The sequence below is a fragment of the Muscardinus avellanarius genome (assembly GCF_963383645.1).
Source record: "Muscardinus avellanarius genome assembly, chromosome: 11".
NCBI lineage: Eukaryota > Metazoa > Chordata > Mammalia > Rodentia > Gliridae > Muscardinus > Muscardinus avellanarius.
Genome location: NC_137797.1, coordinates 41,325,147 through 41,337,893, shown reverse-complemented (window position 1 = coordinate 41,337,893; position 12,747 = coordinate 41,325,147). Strand labels below are relative to the sequence as shown.

The following is a 12,747-nucleotide window of genomic DNA, read 5'->3' as shown; positions in this document are numbered from 1 at the left end:
GTTTTTAAAGAAGGCTTCCAGGTTTCAGCTGGGCATTAAACATTCATAGCTTCTCAGGGAAATTATTTCTGCTAATTTGTTATGACCAAATATTATGACATTTTCATTTTGGAAAATTATTGTCCATTACCCTCTTTTTTATTAACATTTTGATAAAATGTGCAGATATTTAATTTTAAATATCTACATATTTTTATTTAATAAATTAGTAAGTTGTGTTAGGCAATTTGTGTGTGTGTGTGTGTGTGTGTGTGTGTGTGTGTGTGTGTGTGTGTGTGGTACTGGGGATGGAACCCTTCCACCTCCAGGCGACACTCCCAGACCTATTTTATATTTTATTTGGAAACAGGGTCTCTTAAACTAGCGAGGCTGACTTCGAACCTGCGCAATCCTCCTGTCTCTGCCTCTGCCTCCCAAGCATGGGGATTACAAGCGTGCGCCACCACACCCTGCTATTACCCAATTTTTAGTAGAGATGTTTACATATCTTAAATCATGAGATAAGACTTAGGGAATACTTTTTTATTTTAAAATCTATTTTAGCCGGGCGTGGTGGTGCACGCTTGTAATCCCCACGCTTGGGAGGCAGATACAGGAGGATCGCGCAGTTTCGAAGCAAGCCGTGCTGGCTTAAGAGACCCTGTTTCCAAATAAAACCTGTAAAATAGGTCTGGTAGTGTAGCCCGGAGGTAGACAGGCTTCCAGGAACCACCAAAAAAACCCAGTACCACCAAAAAAAAAAAAAAAATCTATTTTAAATTCTTTCTTTTTTATTTCTTTTCTTTATGTTTTTAGTTCCAGGTGCAATATTTGATTTACAACTAGCAGAGGTAGAAGCCACAGAAATTAGAATTACCTGGAGGAAACCACGGCAACCCAATGGAGTCATTAACCAATATCGAGTGAAAGTGTTGGTTTCAGAGACCGGAGTAATTTTGGAAAATACCTTGCTCATAGGAAAAGATGAGGTACTGTATTTTTATTTCCTATCTCAGTGAACCCTTTCTCCTTGTTTCTGCCCCTGATTACTTGGAAAACTTTTTAGCCTTCAACCTAAAATATTTCACAAGCTTCCTGTACAAAGGAATGCAAATTTGGATCTGTTGATTATCTAGCTAGATCCTATCTCATTAGAGGACATATATTATTATTTAAGTACTATTATTCCTTTTCAGCATATGATAGATGTTAATTGCACAATGAAGGAGGACTAAAGTTACTTCTGTGTGTGAATTTTACTATGCTAATTTAGTTAATGAATTGTTTAGAAACTTCTGTTATGATTTACTTGTTTGTTTACTTATTTTTGTGGAACTGGAGATTGAACAATGGGGGCATATTAACTCTGAGCTACACCCCCAGCCCTATATTTTTATTTTTTAATTTGAAATAGGGCCTCATGAAGTAGCTGAGGCTGACCAGGAGCCTCTGATCCTCCTATCTCAGCCTCCCAAGTACTGGGATTACAAGCATGGTCCACAACCCACAATGCCAGGCTCAGGCTCTAGTATGATTTAGATACTCCTTCAAAAACTTATAATTTGTAACAGTGACGAATGAAAGGCATAGCAATTTTAGTAGCTGTTGTTGACAAAGCATGATATCCTGCTTGGCCTTGGGAAGCTCAGGGCTACCTTATTTTTTTAAGTATATACATACATACATACATATACATATACATATACATACATACATACATACACACATATGCACACATATACACGCATGTACATGCATATATATATATATATATATATATATATATATATATATATATATATATACTGGGGTTCCTTAAAGCCCTTCTACCTTCAGGCTACACTTCCAGACCTATTTTTTATATTTTTATTTGGAAACAGGGTCTCTTAAGCCAGTGAGGCTGGCTTCGAACCTGCGCGATCCTCCTGTCTCTGCCTCCCAAGCGTGGGGATTACAAGCGTGCGCCACCACACCCAGCGCTTAAAGTATATTTGATTAAATAAATCATATATCTAAATAAGAGAGATTTAAGTCTTTCATAGATTTAAAATGGGAGAACAAGGTCTTTTGGAAATGTGTTTCATTTATTCACACTGCAAGTCTTAGATTATTTCCTCTTGGCTTTTCTTGGGACTTCAGGCAGCACTGACTTGAGTTCAGTATCTTCATTCCTATCACCTAGCCAGCTACTCACTTGTGAGAACACTGGATGCATCCAGATGAGTTGGGTCCAGTTATTGGCTGCTCCATGGGGCACTCAGAGAATGAATGTACTAGGACCAACGCAGCAATCGAGACATAAGTGATGGGTATTCAGCAACTGACTTCCACTGTTTTGGTTTGGAATTGCTTCTGCTTCTGTCTGGGCTGTTGTTTCCACCCATACATTGCTGTTGCTCTATTTCTAGCTGCCTGCTTCTTGTACATCTCCTGTTAACTTAAAAATTGATGTTACCATGTACTTAATGCACTCTGGCCACCCAGAACTTACCAGTTCAAGTGCTCAGCATCTCCATTCTCTGGTTAAATTTTAATCCTATGTTGACCCCTTTCCTTTCTGTGAAGGATGTTAAGTTATGCTTTTTTTTTTCCTTTTGTGTGTTCTAGTTGGCAACTCAGGCAAAGGACAAATGCTTAAACCTGTGCTCCTGCAGAGTAGGCCTTAAATTAGGTACTAGGTGGCTTTCTTTGGACTAAGCGATAGATTTTCTACTGCTGCTGATGGCATCCATTAAGTGGCCAGCCACACCTGGTTTTTTTTTTTTTTGTTGTTGTTGTTTTGTTTACTTGTTTGTAGGTGTTGTTGTTGAAGCTAAAGGGTTCTAAAAAGACTTGTAATTCTCCCACCACTATCTGGTATGCAATTTTTTTGACATAGAACATTGAAGCCATATATATCTAGATTTAAATCTTGGTCTGATTCTTGTCTCTTACTGGGTTAGGTAGCAGAAGGGCTGGGTGTTATGTCCAGGAGATGGAATGCTTGTTCTGGGCAAAGTTGGTATAACCTCTGCAAATTTTAAGGGAGGGATAATGAGTCCCTATGACAAAGAGTTAATGTTGAGGATTTAATAGGTTAATGTGTGTAACAAGCTTAGAACTGTACCTGGCCTGTAGCAAGTGGTATGTTAATAACTGTTACCTGTTGCTATTATTAATCTTGGCATTGGACCTTTCACCTAGGTGACAATCAATATTAGTTTCCTAATCCTCAATGAAAGGACACATGATATTTTTCTTCTGTGATTTTATCTTTTTTGTTGTTAAACCAGACCCATTTCTGCTTCCCCCATGGGATTAATGTTTGGGGTCACTTCCAGGAGGATGATACAGAGAGACAGAAGTATTACAGGCTGGAATCTAAATAGCCTTGGGTCCTTGGCCTGTTTCTGCCGTCTTCCAGGTCTACATATGACCGTGGACAAATCAACTTTTAAAGAGCTGGTGCTTTCATTTTTGCTGTGAGTCTTCTATCCCCATTTTACAGGAGTAGGAATAAATGACACAAAAGAAAAAAGAAAAAAAAAGAGCAGCTCTGTCTTCATGAGTTCATTTATTATTCCTTTTCTTGATGTTGCTACTTCTATCAGTTTTCAGACTCTGTCTTCCCATTCACTATTAACTAATTAGCCTTCATTCCCTTTTCTAAAAACTCTTCAAATCTTGTTAGAAGTCACCATTGATCTCCTCAGTGTCAAATACAATACTCCCATATTTTTATCCATCTTTATAGTTAAAATAGTTCATATCCCGAAGAATATATTTTTCTCCCAATTCCGTGCTCCTGCCCTTCATTCTCCAGCTTTTTATACTCTCCACTCCTTAACACGTCTTCCATTTTTCTGTACTGTGACTTTGCAATAGCTAGTTCTCTTTACTACTTCCTAACTCCTTTATGAAGATATTTTGGAGAGCTATTTTCAGCCATCTTATAACACTTTAATGGTCTCAGAGTTCCAATCACTGCTTCTTATTCATATAACCTCTGTCCCTGGCTTTCCACTCTGATCTTTCTCTCTCACACTAAATTCCTAATTGCTCTCAATGTGAGAAGGTTCTACTAGGGATCGTCACCTCTAAACTCATAAAATAAAACATAACAGAACTCCTTTTGGGGTTAACAGGATGGTGGGAACAGGGTGGAAGAAGGAGATAAAGTTGTAATGAGGAACAGATACTAGAGATACAGAGATCTTGAGACAGTAATGGTGACCTGTGAAGGTTCCACAAGACACACATGAAGAAAACCTGAATAGGCAATTAGTCTTTTTAGTGTGTCAAAAACATGGTCTCAAGAGAGGCTGACTTAAAGCCTTGGCACCAAGTGACAGCTTAGAATTCCTTAATCCCTTGAGCTGAGTATACCACAGATCTCTGACTCAAAGGTCTTATTTAACGAATAACCCAACAATGAGGTCTATATAATGCAATGTGGTCATGGGAGTGACATCCTATCACCTTTATGCTGTTGGTCCATTGCAAATCACAGGACCCATCGAGCTCAAGGGGAGAAGATTTTGTGAAAACTGAGGCAAGAGGAGGTGAGGACGACAGAGGACCATCCAAAGGGCTGTCCCATACCGTCCCAGCTCAATGTTGTATATTTCACACAACTATTAGAATAATCCTTTCAGATTTGAGTGTAGTATTTACCTTTTCAAAGTAATGAAATAAGACTTGAGAAATCCTCACTAGCATAGTATAAAGTCAATAGATAACCAAAACAAATGAATGCTAACTGAGAGGATAAGCATGTTATTTAGTGATTAAGCAAACACTGCAATTACTGAAAACAGAGTTGTAATGAAGTAAGATCACATGGGCAAGAGTGATTAGCATTCTATTTAATAGCTTAAAATGTTAATCTTTGTGATAATAACAATATGCAACAATTTCAATTTAAATTTTGTCTTTGTGGGCAAAGGGCATCAGTTTCCTTAAAGCTTGCTATCCTCTGTTTTACTTTCGTTAGGTTTGGAAGTTATGGATTACTCTTCTGTGTATGTTTCCTACTCTCTCTGTGATGCTCTCTCTCTCAACTGAACACAGTACTTTGAATGGAGTTCAATTAGAACCAAAGTGAGCAGAATTATTTTCTCCTTTGGTGTAATTTGTCTCCTTTTACCCATTAGTGAAAGATAAAAATTGATTTCTTTGGGTGCCTCATTCCACTGAGACTAAAGCCTGGAAACCCTTAAAGTTATCCCCTCCTAGATCAGTTTTTAGTTGAATTTCACACCTAGATCTCATCTTGTACTTGTTCTTCGTTTAGAAGCCTAAGAGATTTTCTCTAGTAAACATGAGCTTGCTGCCTAGTATTATGAACTTCTGAGATTAATAGTGATACAACCTTGAATACTGTATATTTCTTGAGCATACTGAAGTTTGTCACTAGTAAACCTGAGAAGAAAGTGCTTGGCCAGCTGGTACAAAATGAGGATGGGGATTAAACCCGAGGTTAGTACAGGAAGGCCTTCAGGTTAGTTCATTATATGGAGCACAAATGGGGCATAAACTTTAAAGATTTATTCACCCAAATAATGTGTGGAATGATAAGGTATCCTTTAGATTTCCAAAGATATGCAATCTGTAAACTTCCTTTTTACAATATATACTTCATAACAGTATAAATTGTATCTGTATGAAAATAGAAGTATTTTTAAGAATATGTCAACTGTTTCATTAATTCAATTTAGCAGACCTCTAGAGAGTTTCAATCAATAGATAAATATTTTTAAAAATAAAACTATACTAAACTGCAATGAGGGTTACTACATGTAAAATCAAGTTGGTTTACTCAGGTGGATTAGGAATTTAACTCTGAAGACTTCCAATACTTTCACATAAATTCCAAAGATTCCTGAGTAGCATATGTGAAGCCTTTCATGTTGATAAATTGTGACATTCCCTATCTCAGTGGTCCTTAACCAGGGGCAGCTTGGCTTTCTAGGAGATATATGGAAATCTCTGAAGACATTTTCAATGTCATAACCAGAGCGGATGGGGGATGCTCGTAGTGGTTATAGACCAGGGATACTGCTAAACATCCTCCACTATACAGGTCAGCTTCCCATAACAAAATAATCTAATACAGAAAGTCTGTAGTGCTGAGGTTAAGTCATTGGTACTCAGTGGGTCTAAAGTTCTTGAGTGTTACAGGGGCTTTGTTTCACCTATAATTTTTCTTTTCTTTCCACCTACATGTCTCTCTGCTCCTTCTCATTACTCTTAATTTCTCATTCTTTTCAATAATTTCTACTCTTAAAATTATTCCCTTTTTCACTTTAGAAAAACCCTAATATCTGATCTGATGCCTTTTTGAATGAGGGAATATGTGAGAGATATTCACAATATGGCATCCTTCAGTGATGATCAGTAATATTCTATGTTATTAGGCAATTGACGTTCAAATCTCTGTCCTAGTTATAGAGGATCATTCCAATAAAAAACTAGAATTTGGGGAAAATTAAAAGAGTAAAAAAATATTCAAGTCAACTCATTCTAAAATGAAGTTATACAACAGAGATGTCTAACTTAGTTAATTGATAAAATGTGGTGGTATACCTCTCAATAATTTTTCTGACATGGGTTAGAACATATGAAGAGATTTAGCGCAAAATCATAGTTCATGGGGAAATTCTTTGTACTACTTCACCATCCTGTCCCTAGTGCCTTTGTACACAGTAGATTCTCAAAGGGTGACTGATTGATAGTGGAAACAGCTGTGTGGTTCAGGCATAAACCATTGACTGGAATACTAGAGCATCTCTGAATTATGTGTTTGTGATTCATGCCCTCCCTGATTACCCTGTGGGGGCAGAGCTCAAGTGAGCTGTTGGAGATGGGAGATCTTTGCCTCCTCCTCTGTGAGATTCCCTATCCAGGGGTGCTTTATCACAACCTTTTAAGAGTAGATCTCATGAATGTCCCCTCCTTTCCCCCACAACACTTTTGTGGCTAAAGTTGTAACATGATTTAGACAATTTCGTTTTATAAGTATCATTTGAAACACTGGACTTTTCTTTGGGTCATTTGTTTAGTCTTAAATCTCTCAGAAAAGTTAATGTTTAAATAATGTGCCCTGGTAGATATTTAAATTAACTGAGTTGCCCTAAAATTTCTTGCTTTTATAATTTTTTCCTTAGTATCTACTATTTCTTTAAATATTATATCAATGGACTGATGTTATTAAGGAATAGAAAACCTGTTTTTGACTCTAGGAGTACGAGCCCAAAACATGCGGGCAATTAGAAGATGGGGCACCAACCCTTATAAGCAACTGAAGCGTACATTGTGAATTTCTTACACATATTGAGTGTTCAAGAGCATAGAAATGACAAAGACTAAAGTAATATTTTGTTGTTGTTTTGTAGACCTGTATATTCTCCTCCAAGCCACACTCACAGGCCTTTAAAATTTTTTTGTTAGCCGGGCGTAGTGGCACACGCTTGTAATCCCCGCGCTTGGGAGGCTGAAACAGGAGGATCGCACGGGTTTGAAGCCAGCCTCAGCTACTTAGTGAGGCTCTCAGCAACTTAGTGAGACCCTGTTCCCAAATAAAATATAAAAAAGTCTGGGAGTATAGCTCAGAGGTAGAAAGCCTCTGGGTTCCACCCCCAGTACCACCAAAAAAAGAAAAAAGAATTTTTGTTGTTATTTGTTTGTTTCTTTGAAAACAAGGCAAAACTGTCCTCGAACCTGCAATCTTCATGTCTTAGCCTTCCAAGTACTGGGATCATAGGCATGTACCACAATGCTTATCAAATAAATTATTTTAAAAAGGGTTTGGATGCAGGGTGTGGTGGCGCACACTTGTAATCCCCGCGCTTGGGAGGCGGAGGCAGGAGGCTCGCGCAGGTTCGAAGCCAGCTGCCCTGGCTTAAGAGACCCTGTTTCCAAACAAAAATATAAAATAGCCCGGAGGTAGAAGGGCTTCCAGGAACCCCAGTACCACCCCCCCAAAAAAAAAGGGTTTGGAGGTAAATTTTTAGGTGGGACGTAAGAAATGATTAAACGTGAGTGGATTTACAACATTAAGGAAACCTTATTTTTTGAAATTTCAAGTAGACATAGAAGTGGAGAAGTACAGTAAGCCTTCATACCTACCACAGGGACTCCATAATTACCAACATTCCTCCACTCTTCCCTCAACTGGCTCCCATAGCTGCTTCTGCAGATGCATTTTAAAATCAATTCCAGGCTTTATATAATTTTGCTCCTATGTGGCCAACTAAGCATGGATCATAAAAAACAGAGATGTCTTAATTCATTTAATAGTGACATGACTACAAATAATGAAATTAGTAATATTGTCTTAGTGTCCTCTCATACCTAGACTATATTCATATTTTCCTGATCATCTCTAAGCTTATTCAAATAAGTATGTTCAAATTAGAATCAGAACAAATTCCAGACATTCAATGGGTTTTGAATCTCTTAAGAGAACATATTCTCCAATTCATGTTTAACTTCATTTCTGATATTGAAACCTACACAAATATTTATTATTATTTGATCCAAACACCCTCCCATTCTAGTTTGATTACGAAGAGTATGAATGGATGTTGTTCTCCCAGCAAAAGTCTCTGCTATATGCACCCATAATCTACTCCTGATGTTTTCACTCCAGTATAGGCCACTTTGGGGAACTTGACATGTGTGAATTACATGTGGGTCTAGCAAGAATTTTAGTTACTTATAACCTTCCTTATGTCCAGAATCTTGGATAAGTATGCTGGGAACCCTATTTGAAAACTCTTATCAGGCAGTTTCATTCTTGTCTGTGTAGATAAATTACTGTCATGATATATGTATTACAAGTAGGCATGTAGATCTCTCACATCTGGTATACAAATGAGGATACTTACATCAGGAAATAAAACACACTTTAAGAGGTTGATATGCCTGAAACACCATTGGGGGATGAGACATTGAAGGATTTTAGTCATGAACTTGTACATGAGGATATCTAATCTCATAATAAAGAAACTAAAGTCAGAAACAAATATTTGCTTTTTCACAATACAACCTTTTTTCTGCTTAAATATAGAGAAATTTTTTATTGTATAATTGGTTTTCATATCAGTAAAATCTGAAACATAGCAATATAGATGCAGAAACAATTTAACATGTAAACAATTTTGATCTTAATTAAAAGAGTGACCAAAATGTGTTACAGTAATGCAGTTTAAGTAAGTTGAGCGTGAAATCTTGGAATGTAAAGAACATAATAGTCATGTGAATTTTATTTTTTTAAATCGTGATTTCAAAGTAACAAGTTGTTAGATTATCAAGTGTAACTGTGAATTTTTGATGTTTGTAAATAACTACTTTTAATTACAGTATATAAATGACCCCCTGTCTCCAGAGATGATGGACATAGTGGAGCCAATGCTAGGATTTTATGAGGGTTCAGCAGAGATGTCTTCTGACCTGCACTCGCTGGCTTCCTTTATATATAATAATTATAGAAATCACTTTCCTACAAGAAGTAGAACTGAAGACCAGAGTTTACCAGTGGGTAGGTAAAATTTTAATTCCCTATGAAGTGCATCTAAACCACTAATACTGCTAGCAGAGATATGAACCTTTTCTAAGAGTTCAACCATATTATTAATGGTCCATGGGCTGGTGTCTGACTTTTTTTTTTTAACTGTCGAGTAACCTCATGCAGCAGATGGAAATGCCACACAGGAAGGAGCTGGCCCCTCCTAACCCATTTGACCTTCTTCCTAGAGAAAGTAGCACCCTAGAGTCTCTGGCCAAGCTGCATAGACAATCAGTTATTACAGTTGCCAAAGCAGGTGTGATGGGAAGGGATTAACATATCTTCAAATCATTTACAGGCTTCACAGTCTCTGCAGCTTTTGACTAATAGGCTTTCAAATGTCACTAAAGGTAAATAGGTCAGAAAGTTACAACTCTAGTGCATGGGGTGATGAACAGGTGTAGGTGACCCCAACGATGTGGTGATGTCATTAGTGTATACACTTGCTCTTCAGGGTCAGTGGATCTTATTGTTTCTAAAAGAAGAATGTCATGGATGGCAAATGAAAAATACTTGGTTAGATGGTACAGATATATATGATCTCTTTGGATTTTAGAAAATGTTAAGTGAGAAGAATATTTTATTTCATTGTCTTTTTTCTGATTTGGTATTTGCTCCATTACAAATTAAATGTGATTTTATTTATGGTAGGATTAGCAAAAAATAATCACATTGTCATTAACTGTGTGTTTATTTCATTTACTGTTCTATTTTTATTATGCAAAGCAGACTGGGAGCGAAACTAAAAACTAAGAGAACTATGAGTTCTGATACAGATGTTTTCTTAAATGCTCCAAATTTTTCCTAATTGATAATTAAGAGTTTGGAAGCACATCTTCTAAGTAAAGTAAAAACTTAATATTTGAAGTTATTGTTCATGCATATTCATGTGTTAGTTATTCAAGAAACTTGCTTTAAAAGATTATGGGGACTAGTGATTTTATGATGGACTTTGAGTCCATATAAAACTCATTTCTTCAACTCTCTTATTAAAACATAGTATTGATTCATAACATTTCAACTCTATGTTATTCATTAGTCTTTGTTTTAGAAAAAAATCTTAACCAATCTTCCTTAGAAAGTTACATTTTCTCAAAATAGTAATATGTTCTGGAATATCATACATAACAGAACTATTAAAGCACAAAATCCTTATATATTTTATTGAGGGGATATTTATAATTCATAAAATTATTCAATATGATCTCTAAAAACAATGTTTTTATATTTATTAATAATTATACATCTATATTTTATATAAAGAGAAGTAAATGAAGAGATTAATGAGTAGTATGTTACTAGGTTTCATTGAGTAAATATAATATTGATTATGAATCTACTCACCCCCTTTTTCCCCTCACTGATTCAAATAGTGACCACACGGAATCTGTATATCACTGACATTGCTGCAGAACAGCTGTCTTACGTTATCAGGGGACTCGTACCTTTCACAGAGCACATGATTAGTGTATCTGCTTTCACCGTCATGGGAGAAGGACCACCAATGGTTCTCAATGTTAGGACACGTGAGCAAGGTAAGACTGTATATTCTCTGAAACAATTACCTACAAATATTGCTCTTGTTATATTATACTTTTTTTCAGTCATATTAACGTCTCATTCTTCTTTTCAAGTGCCAAGCTCCATCCAAATTATAAACTATAAAAATATTAGTTCTTCATCTATTTTGTTATATTGGGATCCTCCAGAATATCCCAATGGAAAAATAACTCATTATACAATTTATGCAGTGGAACTGGATACAAACAGAACATTCCAGATGACTACTGTAGATAACAGCTTTCTCATAACAGGTAGAACAAAAAGTTCTATATTTTGTTTTACATTCCTGTTCTGACAGAACATATTCATCTCTCTCTACATTAAAGGAAACATGCTACACCATTCCTGATCTTGATCTTGTTTTTCTATGGTTCCATGGACATCTTTTAAAATAATTTGCATAAATAATTTGATTAAAATGTGTTCTTCAATTTTATTTATCTAGAAAGAAAAAGCATCTAATCATAAGGTTCATAGAAATTTACTTAACTAAGGAAATATTATATCTAGTACATCAAATTAACTCATTATTGGAGACATACATGAATGAGTATGAAAATCAGCTGAAATAATTTAGCAGACATTGTATTTGTGCCAACTCAAATATTTCCTTTGCAAGTGTGCCAAAAATTGTTTTTCACCTTCAGATCATTGCCTTAATATTTTAGGAAAAAATTTAGGTATCATCTACATGGAAAGGCCTTCAAGCCCCAGAAATCTGAAGATACTGGGATTATGTAGAAGATGATTTAGATAGTGCTACTAATAATTTATTTGTTCTCACCCTATTTTAAATACCACTAATCCAAGAAAATTATTTTAATACTTTAAACCAATTTTCAATTTTCCTCTTAGGACTAAAGAAATACACACAGTACAAAATGAGAGTGGCTGCCTCTACCCATGTTGGAGAAAGTTCTTTGTCTGAAGAAAATGATATCTTTGTGAGAACTCCAGAAGATGGTAAGAATATCAGGTGTAGTTTTAACTTAAAAGAAAATTGAAAGAACTTCCTCTAATTCATATCCTCTTCAGTATCTGAAGAAGTAAAATACATGCACTTAAAATTTTGTTTTCTTCCTCTAGAGCCAGAATCATCACCTCGAGATGTTGAAGTAGTAGATATTTCAGCAAATGAAATAAAGTTGAAGTGGTCACCACCTGAGAAACCCAATGGGATTATTGTTGCTTATGAAGTGCTTTATAAAAATACAGATACGCTGTTTACAAGGAACACCTCAACCACAAACATAATTTTAAAGGACTTAAAGCCTTACACCCTCTATAACATTTCTGTCAGATCATATACAAGAATTGGTCATGGCAACAGGTCATCTTCAATACTCTCTGTAAAGACTTCTGAGACTGGTAAGTGCTTTTGTGTTTGTTGTTGTTATTGTTATTGTGATACAAGAAAGGTAGCTGACAATTGTCACATTATTTATACTTTTATAACCTGAAAACCCCCAGGATTCTTTTATACATAATTCAACAATTTATTTGTTTTTCCTGACAAGAATGTGGGAAAGGCTTGGTTATACAGTTTTAAGTTTGATTTACATAAAAGAGGACTCCTAATAAAAATTGGTAACTTTTGGCTGGGTGAGAAGCTGAGTGTATTTAGAATGCTTGCCTAGTATGTGAGAGGCTCCAGGTTT

General features: G+C 36.0%; 1 protein-coding gene across 2 annotated transcripts in view; it reads left to right on the top strand.

Annotated features, from left to right (window-relative positions):
- The window catches only part of PTPRQ (protein tyrosine phosphatase receptor type Q), a gene marked incomplete at both ends in the record, with an annotated part of 256,731 nt that overhangs the window by 64,911 nt on the left and 179,073 nt on the right, over positions 1 to 12,747 (top strand). For both annotated transcript variants that reach the window (XM_080706359.1, XM_080706358.1), the window contains 6 exons: positions 796 to 968; positions 9,322 to 9,499; positions 10,900 to 11,061; positions 11,161 to 11,340; positions 11,945 to 12,052; positions 12,176 to 12,457. In XM_080706359.1, the coding sequence (XP_080562485.1) occupies positions 796 to 968; positions 9,322 to 9,499; positions 10,900 to 11,061; positions 11,161 to 11,340; positions 11,945 to 12,052; positions 12,176 to 12,457 (1,083 nt within the window). The remainder of the gene's footprint in view (positions 1 to 795; positions 969 to 9,321; positions 9,500 to 10,899; positions 11,062 to 11,160; positions 11,341 to 11,944; positions 12,053 to 12,175; positions 12,458 to 12,747) is intronic.